Consider the following 14,508-nt stretch of genomic DNA (forward strand, 5'->3'; position numbering starts at 1 on the left):
CGACATGTTGTCAGGAGGGACCAGTCCCTGGAGGACATCATGCTTGGTAAAGTAGAGGGTTAGCAAAAAAGAAGAAGATCTTCAACGAGGTGGACTGACACAGTGGCTGCAACAATGGGCTCAAAATAGCAACAATTGTGAGGATGGTACAGGACCAGGGAGTGCTTCCATTCTACTGTACATAGGGTTGCTATGAGTAGGAACCAACTCGATGGCACCTAGTAACAACAACATGACTATAAACCCTTGATCACAACCAGTAATTAGAAAATTACAATGTTGCTTGAACGTTTGCTGATGTTCTTGCAATCCTCTTATCAGTGTAATGTTGCTTATAACTGAAGGTGTAGTTGTTGTTAGCTGCCGTCAAGTTGACCCCAACTCATGGCGACTTCATGCACAACAGAACAAAACGCTGCCCAGGCCTGTGCCATGCCCATGATCGATTGTGGATCAGACCATTGTGATTGGTTTTCATTGGCTCATTTTCAGAAGTAGATCACCAGGCCTTTCTTCCTAGTCTGTCTTAACTGGAAGCTCTGCTGATAACTTTTAAGCATCTTAGCAACATTCAAGCCTCCATGCACAGACAGGTGGTGGCTGGGCATGAGGTGCATTAGCCAGGAGTCAAATCTAGATCTCCCATCTGAAAGGCAAGACTTCTACCACTGAACTACCAATTGTAGGAAAAGGTAAAAGACACTTGAGTTATTTGGTGGGATAGAAAGAAAGGTGGGAGCATTCTGTTCAGAAAGAGAATGGAGAGTCCCAGGCCCCTTTGCAGAGAGGAAGAAGAAGGGAGTTCTTCTACTGTCAGATAAGATTTGCATTAGAGATTAGGAAGAAGTTCAGCCTTGCAAAACATAGGAATTACTGTCTGGGAACAGTGATCTTTTAACCAGGGCAATATAAAAACCGAACAGATCTTCGTCTATCTCCCACAGTTCAGATGTGAAGGGAGATTGATTAAATTGCTTCTTCCAGCCCACTGATTCTATACTGTAAGCTAGATACACCTGAGAATACCTGGAAAAAACATGGCCACAAAGGACTCAAATGTTGGGCAGCCAACTCCATCCCCCTGCTGCATTTAAGAAGTGATTGTTAATCTTTTAACCATATACGTGTTCAGGGCAAGATGGAATGCAGTTTTATGTTAGCCTCCTTCTTACATATCTTTTTGCCTTATCTTTATTTTCTTCTCTCCCTGCACTACCTACTATGAAGTGATCATATCTTTCTGTATTTTATCTATCTTTATAAGCCCTCCTTAAACCCTTCCTGGAACAAGCAGGGATATGATTGAATAAAAAGAATTATATGAATTAAAGTTTTGAGGGTCTTTTATATGCCAGGAACTGTGCCAAATACTGGGGATACAAAGAGGAGAAAACAGACACGCTGGCCTCAGGGGTCTAAGGGTGCACATGGACATGTCAGCTAGTGGGGCTACAATACGAATCCTTGCAAGAAAATGGGATTCCTGTGGGATCACAAAGCAGAATGCCCTGGTCTCTTGGGTGTGGAGAGGGACACAATGAGAGGTTTCAACAGAGTTGGTTCTGGAGAATAATCTTGAAGAAGAAATACAAATCTTTCCTGCAAGTATGAATGGGGAGGACATGTGCCAAGACATGGAAGGCTGAGAGAGCATGGTCTTCAAGGAACCGCTCTGAGGTTGGCCTTCTCATTCCCGGCAAATGTCATTATAACAACTTAGTAAATTACCAACAAACATCCTCCTTGACTAATGTTTCTTTCAGTACCTTTGTTCTCACGAGGTGGACGGTGATCACTGGTGTAATTTGACAGTTACCACAGCAGAATGTTTGCCTTCAGTGAAAGAGAACCAAAACCAGAAAAACCAAACCCATTGCTGTGGAGTTGATTTCAACTCATAGCAACCATATAGGACACAGTAGAACTGCCCATAGGGTTTCCAAGGAGCAGCTGGTAGAGTCGAACTGCTGACCTCTTGGTTAGCAGCTGTAGCTCTTAACCACTGCACCACCAGGGCTCCAATGAAAGAGAAACATGCTGTAATCTTCTTGAGGCTCTGACTGAAACCACATGGATAAAAGTCTGCCTGTCAGCCTCCTGAACACTAGGGCAAAAATGTCCTACTGAAGCAAAAAGCTTACAAATGAAGGGAGACATCCCTCCCCAAAAAACTGGTATATAGCGCACCTTCACAAACACACCAGGCTGTTCAACATTTACAATTTCGATTTCGTAAGGAAACTAAGTGGTCCATGACTAGAACAATTTGTAGGTTCGTTGCAAAATGAATTTTAAGTGTGAGGACACTGAGGATGATGTGAAGGGACATTTGGCAAAGACCTCGACTTACATTATTTCCCTAAATTTTCAGAATAACCCCATTTTACAAATGAGGAAACTGAGGTCCAGAAGGATTAAATAAGTTACCGAGGGGCACACAGCTGGGAAATTGGTAGGTGCTGCACTGGTTTTAACCATGATTTGGTCTAACTCCAAAGCAAAAACCCATAATTACATACATGATTATTTCATTTAATTCCAAGTAGTTTTTAATCTTCATAAGAATACTGTAAGATGTTATTGGTCCTCATAAAGTATTTGTAAACTGAAGTAAGTTTATCCTCTAGCAACAGCTTTTTTATTTTGGAGGTTTTACGAAGAGCTCTGGATATAACCCGTCTTAGTTATCTAGTGCTGCTGTAACAGAAATACCACAAGTGGGTTGCTTTAAAGAACAGAAATGTATTTTCTCATAATTCTAAAGGCTAAATGTTCAAATCAAGGTCTCGGCCATGTAGATGGCTTCCTTGTCAGTAGTCCCAGGCATTCCTTGGTTCTTTCGCTTGTCCATGATCCTCACATGGTGTCTGTCTTCCCCTCGTGTGTGTGCCTCTCTGCTCCCCCTTAGAACTCAGAAGTGATTAGATTTAGAACCCACCCTACTGGGTCATGATCTAATTAGCATAAAAAATACCCTATTTCCAAACTGGATCATATCCACAGGTATAGGGACTAGGATCCCAACACATATTTTGGGGGTGAGAGGATACAACTCAATCCATAACAGCCCCCTGAAGGATGGTTAGTTTCCAGAGATCCTCCCCAGCCTACCCAGAATCACTGCAGTGCCTGTGAGGGGGTGGGCTGTCCTCGGGCTCCACACTTGGCCTTCCTTCCTGAGAGGAGGGCTGGTTTCCAGGCAACACACGGTCCATCTGTTTTCATACCATTGTAGTGACAAGCATTTTATAAAACATCGGACATTGGCACCAACAGTGTGATGAGATGCTTTCCTAAGTGTGGCTTTTCTGCACATAGTAATACCATGGTTACCATCAGCAGAGCTAGAAGAATTCCTAACAAGAGACACAAATGATGAATGAAAATGCCTGCCACGTGGCCACGAAGGACTGAGACTCAGGATGCCAACGCCTTGCTTTACCAGGTTAATGGGCTTTTTACAAGTGCCCTGGTCTTGAAAGATAGAAAAAGTGCAGACCTAAATTACTACTAAATAGACTTATGTAATTTAAAGAGTAGACTGATGCTCTGGTCTGGTTCTCCTGGCTGGTAAGCAAAAAGTCAATAACTTGCATTGATTGGTGTGTACATCCCTGGGATCTAAACCGTATGATTAAATACTTTTTTGGCCTTAATTTTCTCTTCTTGAAAACTGAAGCATTATTAATTATAGAACAGCATGTACATTTATAGCCAGGAAGCCTAAGGGTATACATTTAAACCCCAATTTTAATATATTTTGATGAAGGCAGAATTGCCTTGCTTGTTCAGACCAATTCCCTGTACAAATTTTTGTGATGTTCTTCCTTTCATGGTTTAAAGGTAGTCTGTATCCAAAACAATCAAGCTATTGCTCTGTATCAACTCAGCTCATGCTCAGTGCTCAATGTTGTAAACATGCATTTTTTTTATCATAAAGTGCAATGTTTTCTACCATAATATTGGCTCTGAGGGAGAAACAGTCCTTTGAGACTGAATTTTATTGAAAATTGTGGTGTTTGAGAAAGATTAGTAGGATGTCTGAATTCTTTATAGGAATTTCAGATGACGTGGAGACATTCTATAAGTAAAAGGGCTCTAAATGGAGAAGAATGGCCTCCCACACATCAGGGACCACCTCTCATTCTGGGCTGTGGTGTTGGGACTTGAATGCTGCAGGGATGGCTAAAATGTTAAGTGATAATAACCATCATTCACCCTAAAGGAGGATACAATTGAATCTAATTGAATTTGTTTTGGGGAACTCAAGAGATGGCACTTTGTTTTGGGGGCACTGACTTGTTCCGGGCCATTCTACACACATTCCAGCCCTTCTAATCACAGGTAGGTTGGAGGGGGCTGGGAGAGGCAACCCTATAGGACCAAGTAGAACTGCCCAGTAGGGTTTCCAAGGAGCAGTTGGTGGTTTTAAACTGCCGATCTTTTGGTTAGCAGCCATAGCTCTTAACCACTGCGCCACCAGGGCTCCAACAGAGTATGGAAATAGTGACCCCTTGATGAACCCATATTTTTGTTCTCGTCTTCCCTGTGTGAACCTAGAGCTACAGAATTTGCTATGAGGAGAATGTTCATTGTCATGTTTCAAGTCTGCCAAGGAGGGAGGCTCAGGAACAGCTAGTTTCTTCGAGCACATCTTTCATTACTGGCATCTCCTGACCTGCTGGTTATCTGTTTGCCCCCACAGAATCTCTACCAGAACAGGTTTTTGGGCCTGGCGGCCATGGCATCTCCATCGAGGAACTCACAGAGCCGGCGCCGGTGCAAGGAACCGCTCCGCTACAGCTACAACCCCGACCAGTTCCACAACGCGGACGTCAGGAACGGCCCCCACGACGCCGTCACCATCCCCCGCTCCACGAGTGACACTGACCTGGTCACCTCAGACAGCCGCTCCACACTCACGGTCAGCAGCTCCTACTACTCCATAGGGCACTCACAGGATCTGGTGATCCACTGGGACATAAAGGAGGAAGTGGACGCTGGAGACTGGATAGGCATGTACCTCATTGGTAAGTGCAGTGTCACCTGACTGGGCCACTGACTTAGCAGGACCAGCGGACAACGTTCCACAGAAATACAGTCTTATGGGTGTGGTTTGGGAGTTCGACAAGTATATTATTCATATTTCACTTTTAGATATTGTATTAGTCAGGGTTCTCCAGAGAAACAGAACCAGTAAGTTATATAGAGAGAGATTTATTTTAAAGAATTGGTCATGCAGTTGTGGGGGCTGGAAAGTCTCAAGTCCATAGGACAGATGGCAGGTGGAAACTCCAGCAGGATATGTAAGTTACAGTCTTGAGGCAGAATCCTTCTCCTTGGTAAACCAGTTTTTGTTCTTAAGGCTTTCAACAGTTCATTTGAGGCCCGTGCACATTATGGAAGGTAATCTACTTAAGGACAGCTGATTCAAATGTTAATCACATGTACCTACCTTCATAGCAATATCTAGACTAATGTTTGACCAAACAATGGGGCACTATAGCCTAGCCAAGTTGACACATAAAATTAACCATCTCACATATGCTTTAATATTGTAATTAATTTAATTAGAATGCACCATCAGATGTGTCATGCACCAGATTTTAACACACTGAAGACCCATCCCCCAAGGCATTATCTTGCCTTTCTGCAGACCACACAATAAAGTTTCTCCTGCCATCTCTAGCCAGTGGAAGAAAATCATGAGATAGAGGTGTGTTTAAACACAAATGTCATTACCATTTGCAACTACAGAAGCTCTTCTGCTGGTAAATAAATTAATATCAAAAGCCTGTTTTTAAATCCATGTGTTTATAGACCAAAGCAACACCAAACAGACAACCAAAGTACACACATCTACGTGGAGGTAATTTCACTTTTGTTTCTAATATAATCATAGGCCTCTTTTTACCAGCTCTTTCAATATTCTTGTGTGGTTGCTAGCTGCCATTGAGTAGGCTTCCAACTCATGGTGACCCCATGCTCAATGGAATAAAGTATTACTTGGTCCTGAATCATTCCCATGATTGGTTGGGGATTAGACTGTTGTGATCCATAAGATTTTCATAGGCTGATTTTCAGAAATAGATTGCCAGGCCTTTCTTCCTATTCTGTCTCAGTCTGGAAGCTCAGCTAAACCTGTTCAGCATCACAGCAGCACACAAGACACCACTGACAAACTGGTGGTGGCTGCACATGAGGTACATTGGCTGGGAATCAAACCCGGGTCTCCTGCATGGAAGATGAGAATTCTACCACTGAACCACCACTGCTCCCATTCAGCATTTTTACTGCTCTTGTATTCAGAAGACATGATGGAATTAAACATATTGTCAGAGCAAGTACACCACAGACCAAGGAACAGTATGATGGTGGAAAGGGAAGTGACCGTGCAAGCCTATGGTGGTGAAGATAGGTGACTTGCTTTGTCTTAAATTAAACCAAAAAGTCCATTGCTGTCAAGCTGATTCTGACTCGTAGTGACACCGTAAGACAGTAGAACTGCCCCATTGGGTTTCCAAGGAGTAGCTGGTGGATTCGAACTGCCAGCCTTTTGGTTAGCAGCCGAGTGCTTAACCACTGCACCACCAGGGCTCCTGCTTTATCTTAGGCATAGCTTTATTCAAAATTATGAAAGTTCCGAAGTTGAAAGTTCATGAGAAGAGGAGACATTTCTCTACCTGATTTTTCTCCAGTCTGCAAACAAACCAAACTATGCAAATAAATTTGATGCTGATGCAACTTTTTATAAAAGTTTCACCGTTCTCATTGATTGGTTTTAAATTAATTTTACAGATTTGAAATTGTGAGAATAAATTTACGTTAAAGGAATTCATCTATTTGACATGTTAGAATCAGGTGTTGTGGAAATGGACGCATTCACCTTCTCAGTAAATCAGCAAGCAAAGGCGTAATTGTTGGGAAGCATCATGTAAATCTCAGAGAGTCACCCACCAGCTAACTGAAGTCAGGCCTTCTGCTGTGAGTCTGTGCAATGCATTGTTTACAAACACTCAGACACACAGTGTCAGATATAACAACATCCAGTATCACAAGAGGTAATGCTTTGTTATGAGTATTTTAACAACCTGGACCATTTTTTTTCTGATAAAATAAAGGAGATTTTTTTTTTGACTAACTAGCTGTCAGGGAAATATGTTTGGATCTCTCACGGGTTTTGCAATCAGCTTAGTTAGCATATTTACAATACACGTATTATTGTAAAGAAGGGAAAACATAATTTTTGAAGTTTTTTACATGAGTAGTTGTTATTCGCTACACTGAACTTCCTTCCAAACAGGTAAAATTTAATTTGCTTGAAAAATAGTTCTTGAATAAAAGTGTTTGAAAACCATCGATCTAGAATGGAGATGGCAAAATAACAGCCACCCACCATATTTTATTTAGTCCACAGCGTTGTGTTTTCAATTTAATTATCAGCATTTAAAGATGTAGAGATTTCACATAGAAATTCAGATTTCTAGCTTCTTTCTAGAAAGTTCCCAGTTTGGCAAACTGAGCCTGTAACTCCACGTGCCTATAGAATTCACCTGGAGTTGAGCAGCTGCTGCCCCCTTTAGACTGGGCTGCATCCTTTGGTTTTGCCACAGCCCTCCCCCCAACTTTAATTATGAATGTTAACCTATTTAGCATCTTAGATAATTCGGTTTTTGACCCCACATCTATTTTTTTTTTATATAATGTGTTTTATTTTATTTTTGTTATTGTTGAGAATATACACAGCAGAGCATATACCAATTCATCAGTTTCTACATGTACGATTCAGTGACGTTGATTACAATCTTGCCCCACATCTAGCTTGGAATCAGCTCTTTACTGCTATACTTCCACAGCTGATGGGTGTTGGGGCCATTCCCCAAGTTAGGAACAGTGACAAGAGGAGCGTGTCTGGGGAGGAGATGAGGTCATTGTGGAACATACTGAGTCTGAAGCACCCGAAGGGTGTCCACCCATGGTAAAGGAATGGATGGGTCTGAAGTTCAGCCATAGATCCATGCTGGAGGTGCATATTTGGGCTCACTGGCATCATAGCTGTGGCAAATGTTACCTGTAGATTGTGTGTAGAAAAAAGAGGAACAGGAAGTCCCTGTCAGAGAGAAAGGCAGAGGAGGGGGAACTCAAAGAGGGGATGGAGGAGTGAGGAAGATGTAGGACAAAAACCAGGAGACTACGTCATAGAAGACAAGAGAAGAGGGTGTTAGAAAAAGGAAGGGGTGGTTGGTAATATCAGGTGTCATGAAGCTCCCTGAATGCATGAAGAAGTCTGGTGTTAACATGACATTTTGACTGAGGCAAAAGTAAACACAGCTCACCGTCTTAGAATCTTAATTGGGCAGTTTGTTACTCTCATAGTAGCTGCAGATATATAACTGTGAAGATATTTAATGCAAATGCCAACACTTTCAGCAGTGTAGCATTCCACAATTTCCAAATCCAAAATTATCTGTGGATCTTAAATGTTCATAATTTGTAAGTTCTTAGTAACTTGTCTTCCAGATTTGCAGTGCCTTGTTAAAGATCAAATCATATAGATCCAGCCCTACAATTTTAAAGGTGGTAATTACATCTAATCTGTCATTTCAGAAATGAAGGACCATTAATTCAGGACTCCCAAGGCCATAGAGCTGTGTACCCTGGTGGTGGAACCTACACTGATTTAGGAACACCTCAGGCTCATTCTGGTGCAGTGTCAAATATGGGCCATCCCACATCAGTGGACCATGTACGTGTCCAACTGTGGCCAAGTTTGTGATGCCTTTGGCATTGTATGACCTCTAGAGCTCTTAAGGTAAACGTGACTCTTCTGCCACAGCAGAATGAGATGTTTGGATGTCACCAATGCTGTCCTTAAACAGGAAGCCAGCGATGGGACAATAGCAATAACATTACTATTAGTATAAAAATGAAATACCATTTGTTTGCCCTCATTTATGGAGCAGTCTGTGATGTACTAGATGAGAGCGATGAATGATTCTCTCCCCTGGTGGCATAGGATAGGGAAAGATCATTGGTTTTGGTGACAGATAGACCTGGTATAGAATCAGACTCTGCCACTCACCAGATATATGGCCTCAGCCAGTTATGGTCTCCTGAGCTTCAGGTTCTTCATCTCCAAAATGGAGAAAAAATGCAACTTTCTTCTCAGGACACTTGAGAGGAATTGATGAGATAATGCGTTTACTGCCTGGTAATCAATACATAGTAGATTCTTGATATACCTTGTCAGGTAGCTTGATTCTCTGGATGCATCATAGCTAATTGCCCTAATTTCTAGGCTTCTTCAGTCTAGCCTGAGCCCATAGACGTGTCCTCAATTGTTGAAGTGTGCATTATAGACAAAGACTTCTTACCAAACCAACAGGGACCTGGAGAGTGTTTTGTAAATGTCAGTAAATAGAAACTTCAGATTTGGTCAAAAGCAAATACTTGATCAGGTTGGTTAGAAATTAGTATTTCCAATAAAAGATTTTGCAATTATTCATTCAATAATGCCTAGTTGGAGCCCTGGTGGCACAGTGGTTGAAAGCTAGAAGCTCGGCTGCTAACCGAAAGGGCAGCAGTTCGAATCCATAAGCCGCTCCTTGGAAACCTTATGCGGCAGTTCTACTCTGTCCTGTAGGGTCCCTATGAGTCAGAATCAACTCAACGGCAACAAGTTTTGTTTTTTGTTTTTTTTTAATACCTACTTGACTTTGACAAATAAAGTCTAATTGTTTATTAGTCCCTGGGTAGTGTAAATGGTTAATGTGCTTGGCTGCTAACTGAAAGGCTGGAGGTTCAAGCCCACCAGGAGGCACCTTGGAAGAAAGGCTTGGTGATCTACTTCCAAAAAATCAGCCATTGAAAACCCTGTGGATCACAGTTGTACTCTGACACACATGGGGTCGCCATGAATTGGAACTGACTCAATGGCAATTGGTTTCGTTTATTAGCCCTGTACTTAGGGTTAAAGATTCGACAATGTCCATGGCTTACTCAAGCTAAGGGAGCAGCTTTGTATAATTGGCTTAAGGATACATAATTTGAAGGATATAATTATACTACTAATCAATAGAATGCTATTGATACCATAATAGAAATTATTGAGAAATTATCTTTACAAATATTTTCACCTCTTCATTTCACATTCCAATATTAAGATAGTATTTAATATCTTAAAACCCTTATTAGGATTATTGTTTTTTAAAAATAGCCATTCCTTTGACTCTGTTGGAAGCAGGCGTTATTAAAACTGCTTAATATGAAATAAATATGCAATTAAAATCATGAAAATATAATTGAATAGGTAGAGTAGGCATAACATGTTAATAAGATGCTGGTGAGATGCAAAACTCACTTTCTTGTTAATTTAAAATTTTAATAAATCTTATGCATTATTATACCATGCTAAATCATGCTCTCCCTATGCCATGCTAGCATTTTCTAAATTATTAAACATAATAAATATAGAATACATTCATGCATTCAAAATTCAGCAAATAGAGAGATGATAAATTAGAGCAAAATTAAAATTAAAAATTCTCTAAAATAGTATCTTTGAAGCACCAGCATATATTGGTGCCAGGGGATATATGTTCCCTTCCATACCTTCTTGGTTGCTCCACATGTGTGCAGTTCGAGATTATGATTTGTGTCAAATTTGGTTCTTTGAAATATTTTAAGGCTTCCTCTGTGACCTCTGCCTGCTCCATTTTGGTAAGTATTCCATGTGTGGTCAAAAAGATTGTGTATTCTTTGCTATGAATAGAGTTATCTGTCTCTGTTTCTATTCTCTCTCTCCATGTATATATATACACACACATATATGTGTGTGTGTGTACAAGTGCACATCTGTGTACACATATGTACGTATAATAAACCAAAACAAACTCCAGACTAGTTGCTGTTGAGTCAGTTCCAACTCACAGAGACCCTATAGGACAGAGTAGAACTACCCCGAAGGGTTCCAAGGAGTAGTTAGTGGATTTGAACTACCAACCTTTTGGTTAACAGCCATGCTCTTAAACACTATGCCACCAGGCTCCGTATATAATAGTTTAATCTTATTACTTGTAACATTCATATCTATTCTGATTTCCTTCTCACTTTGTTCTTCCATTTTTTTTAATAGAGTGGGTAAAATTTCCTTCATTTCTCTAAGACGTATACTTTGAGACTATTCTTACATGCATAAATGTTCATGATATTTATATCTTCTCTATGGTTCATTTTTTCAGATTTGTGCTCCTTATGGTATTCTTTGCCTTGAATTCTATTCTAGTAGCTATAAGATAAGGAGCCCTGGTGGTGCAGTGGTTAAGCACTCAGCTGCTAATCGAAAGGCTGGCAGTTCGAACCCACCAGCCACTCCTTGGAAGAAAGATGTGGTAGTCTGCTTTCATAAAGATTTACAGCCTTGAAAACCCTATGAGGAAGTTCTATTCTGTCCTGCAGGGTTGCTATGAGTTAGAATTGACTCAACAGCAATAGGTTTGGTTTTGGTATAAGATTGATACTCTAGTTTTGCTTCATTTTTATCCGGTGTAAACTTTTTCTTTATTTTCAATCTTTTCTAACTCTTCTTGTTTTAAGTGTGACTCTTTGGTGTTGTGTTTTATTCTGATCTGAAAATCTCTAACTTTTAATTGGCTAGTATAGCACATTTACATTTATTACACTTACTGTTATATTAAAACCAAAAAACCAAACTCGTTTCTGTCGAGTGGATTCCAACTCATAGTGACCCTATAGGACAGAGTAGAACTGCCCCATAGGGTTTTCAAGGATCACCTGGTGAAACTGAGCTGCTGACCTTTTGGTTAGCAAACAAGCTCTTAACCACTGTGCCATCAGGGCTCCACTGTTATATTAGGACTTATTTTTCCCCATCTTATTTAGTATTTTTTATTTACTGTTTTTTTTTTTCCTTTCCTGCTATCTATTGGATAGATCTGTTTATTTAAAAATTATGCATTCTCTTATTGTTCTTATGGTGATTGTTTTTAATCACAGATCAGTGGTTCTCAACCGAGGCTGATTTTGCCCCCACCTCTGGGCACATTTGGCAATTTCTGGAGACATTTTTAGTTGTCACAACTGGGAGAGGGGTGCTAGTGGCATTTAGTGGGTAAAGGCCAGGGATGCTGCTAAACATCCTACAATGCACAGGACAGCTTCTTCACAACAAAGAATTGTCCAGGTCAAGATATCAATAGTGCCGAGGTTGAGATACGCTGCCCTAGACTCATGCTGCTGTTGTTGTTAGGTGCCATGGAGTCGGTTCCGACTAGAGCGACCCTGTGTACAACATAATGAGACACTACCTGGTCCTGCACCATCCTAACAATCACTGTTATACTTTCACCCTAGATTCATACTCCTATTTATATGTTACTATTGGTTCTTAATGGGGTAATTGGTGGTTCAGTGGTAGCATCCTCTGCTTTCAAGAAGGAGACCCAGGTTCAATTCCCAGCCAGTGTACCTCATGAGCAGCCACCATCCGTCTGTCAGTGGAGGCTTGCATGTTGCTATGATGCTGAACAGGTTTCAGTGGAGCTTCCAGGCTAAGACAAACTAGGAAAAAAGGCCTGGTGATCTACTTCCAAAAATCAGCCAATGAAAACACTGTGGATCACAACAGCACAGTTTGATCTGCAAGTGATCATGAGGATGGTGCAAGACCAGGCAGCATTTCGTTCCATTGTACGTGGAGTCACCATGAATTGGGGGCCAACTCAACAGAAGCTAACAACAGCAACAAAAAGATTAGGAATTCCGTAAGAGCATAGAGCAGGTCTTGTTCACCAGTGTATCCCTAAGGTTTAGCACAATGCCTAGAATGGAGTAAAGTGCTCAATACACATTTATCTGGTGCATGAATGAGCGTCCTCCTTCTCAAAGTTACTGTATGTGGGCATCTGACCATGACTATTAAAGTGAATAGTCTGGTGATTGGAGTGGATAAATTCAGGTAAATACCACCTTTTAGAGAATTGCCATACTGAGACAAATTTCTGTCTGGGTGTGAGACTGGTTATATCTGTACTGAAGACCCAGGGAGCTAGGAAAATATTATGCCTTTCTGCTGAAATGAGGCAATTACTGTAAAAGACATATACAATCATCTCAGTAACACAGACAGGGCTGTGTATACACACTGTGAATATAAAGACAGGCAAATTTTACAAACAAGTGATTTTCCAAGGGATGCAAACAGTTCTTATCGTTAATGAGGCAGAGATGGTATTGCTTGGCCCGATCATCTCGCCAAAGAGAAGGGGCCTCCAGGAATGTAAGATCAGCATAGCAGATTACAAGACATTTACCAATGATCTTATATAATCTTCCCATGTGTGGGCAGAGCTATTGCTGCCTCCCATTTTGCAGATGAGGAATCTGAGGCTATAGAAGTGGCACACTTGGTAAGTGGTACAAAAAATCCTTGCAAATCCAATCCTCTTTGCACCTTATCACCACCTGCTTCTTCAGTCCAGCCTGACACAGGATATGAACCTCAGGGTAACTTTGTGTTGAAAATGACAGCCATGACCTGTCCCCTCCTGCCCTCAGGAACCCTGTGTCTTATTGTTCCTCAGCTCCTGAAGTGGATTTGGATGCTGAAACATGGTTTTCCTCACAGCCCCAGAAGCATCTAGCTCAGATGGTTACTTTCTGGTTAAGTGAGAAGTACATGGGCCCTGTAATGGATTGAATTGTGTCCTCCTAAAAGATGTGCTGAAATCCCAGCCCCTCTACCTGTGAATGTGACTGTTTGGAAATAGAGTCTTTGAAGATGTCATCAGTGAGGTTAACATGAGGTCATACCGAAAAAGGTTGGTTCCTAATCCAGTCTGAGTGGTGTCCTATAAAAGAGAAGGGAGACAGAGGAAGGAGTAAGTGATGCTGTAGCTGCAAGCCAAGGAACACCTGGAGATACCAGAAGCTGGAAGAGAGGCATGTAACAGATTCTCCCTCAGAGCCTCAGAAGGAATCAACATGGCTGACACCCTGATCTCAGACTCCCAGGCTCCACAACTGTTAGACAATAAATTTCTGTTCTTCTAAACCACCCATCTTGTGGTATTTTGTTACAGCAGTCCTAGGAAACTCATGCAGGTCCCATGGAAGATGGAGTTCCAAGTCATATCCCTGTCTTCGTCTGCACTGATAGCATAGTGTCTGGGACCAAGGAGGTGATCACCAGCTGGGTCTTCACGGATCTTTCTCTCCAAGAAAGCTACAGTCCATTCTAGGCACCGGCTTTAGGAAGGATATCAATGGGCTGAAATGTGATGAGCAGAGAAAGAGCAGGAGAGAGAGACGCGCATGATCACCCACCAGCTTCTCTTAGTGCCTCCATGTAGCAGGCTCTACCGGCCTCAGGCTTTGCACACCATGTCTGGATGCCTGCCCTGCCCTCCACACACCCATCTGCATTCTTCACCCCTGAGCTTCTTTCATCCCTTGGGGCTCCCCTGGCATCCTGTTGGCCTCTCCTTGTTA

The 14,508-nt window shown here is 41.6% G+C and overlaps 1 protein-coding gene across 2 annotated transcripts in view; it reads left to right on the plus strand.

Moving 5' to 3' along the window:
- The window catches only part of HECW1 (HECT, C2 and WW domain containing E3 ubiquitin protein ligase 1), a 495,956-nt gene that overhangs the window by 218,651 nt on the left and 262,797 nt on the right, over positions 1-14,508 (plus strand). For both annotated transcript variants that reach the window (XM_004383962.1, XM_012557718.1), the window contains one exon: positions 4,706-5,030. In XM_004383962.1, coding sequence (XP_004384019.1) covers positions 4,706-5,030 — 325 coding nt within the window. The remainder of the gene's footprint in view (positions 1-4,705; positions 5,031-14,508) is intronic.

The sequence above is a fragment of the Trichechus manatus genome, unplaced genomic scaffold (genome assembly GCF_000243295.1).
Source record: "Trichechus manatus latirostris isolate Lorelei unplaced genomic scaffold, TriManLat1.0 scaffold00114, whole genome shotgun sequence".
Lineage (NCBI taxonomy): Eukaryota > Metazoa > Chordata > Mammalia > Sirenia > Trichechidae > Trichechus > Trichechus manatus.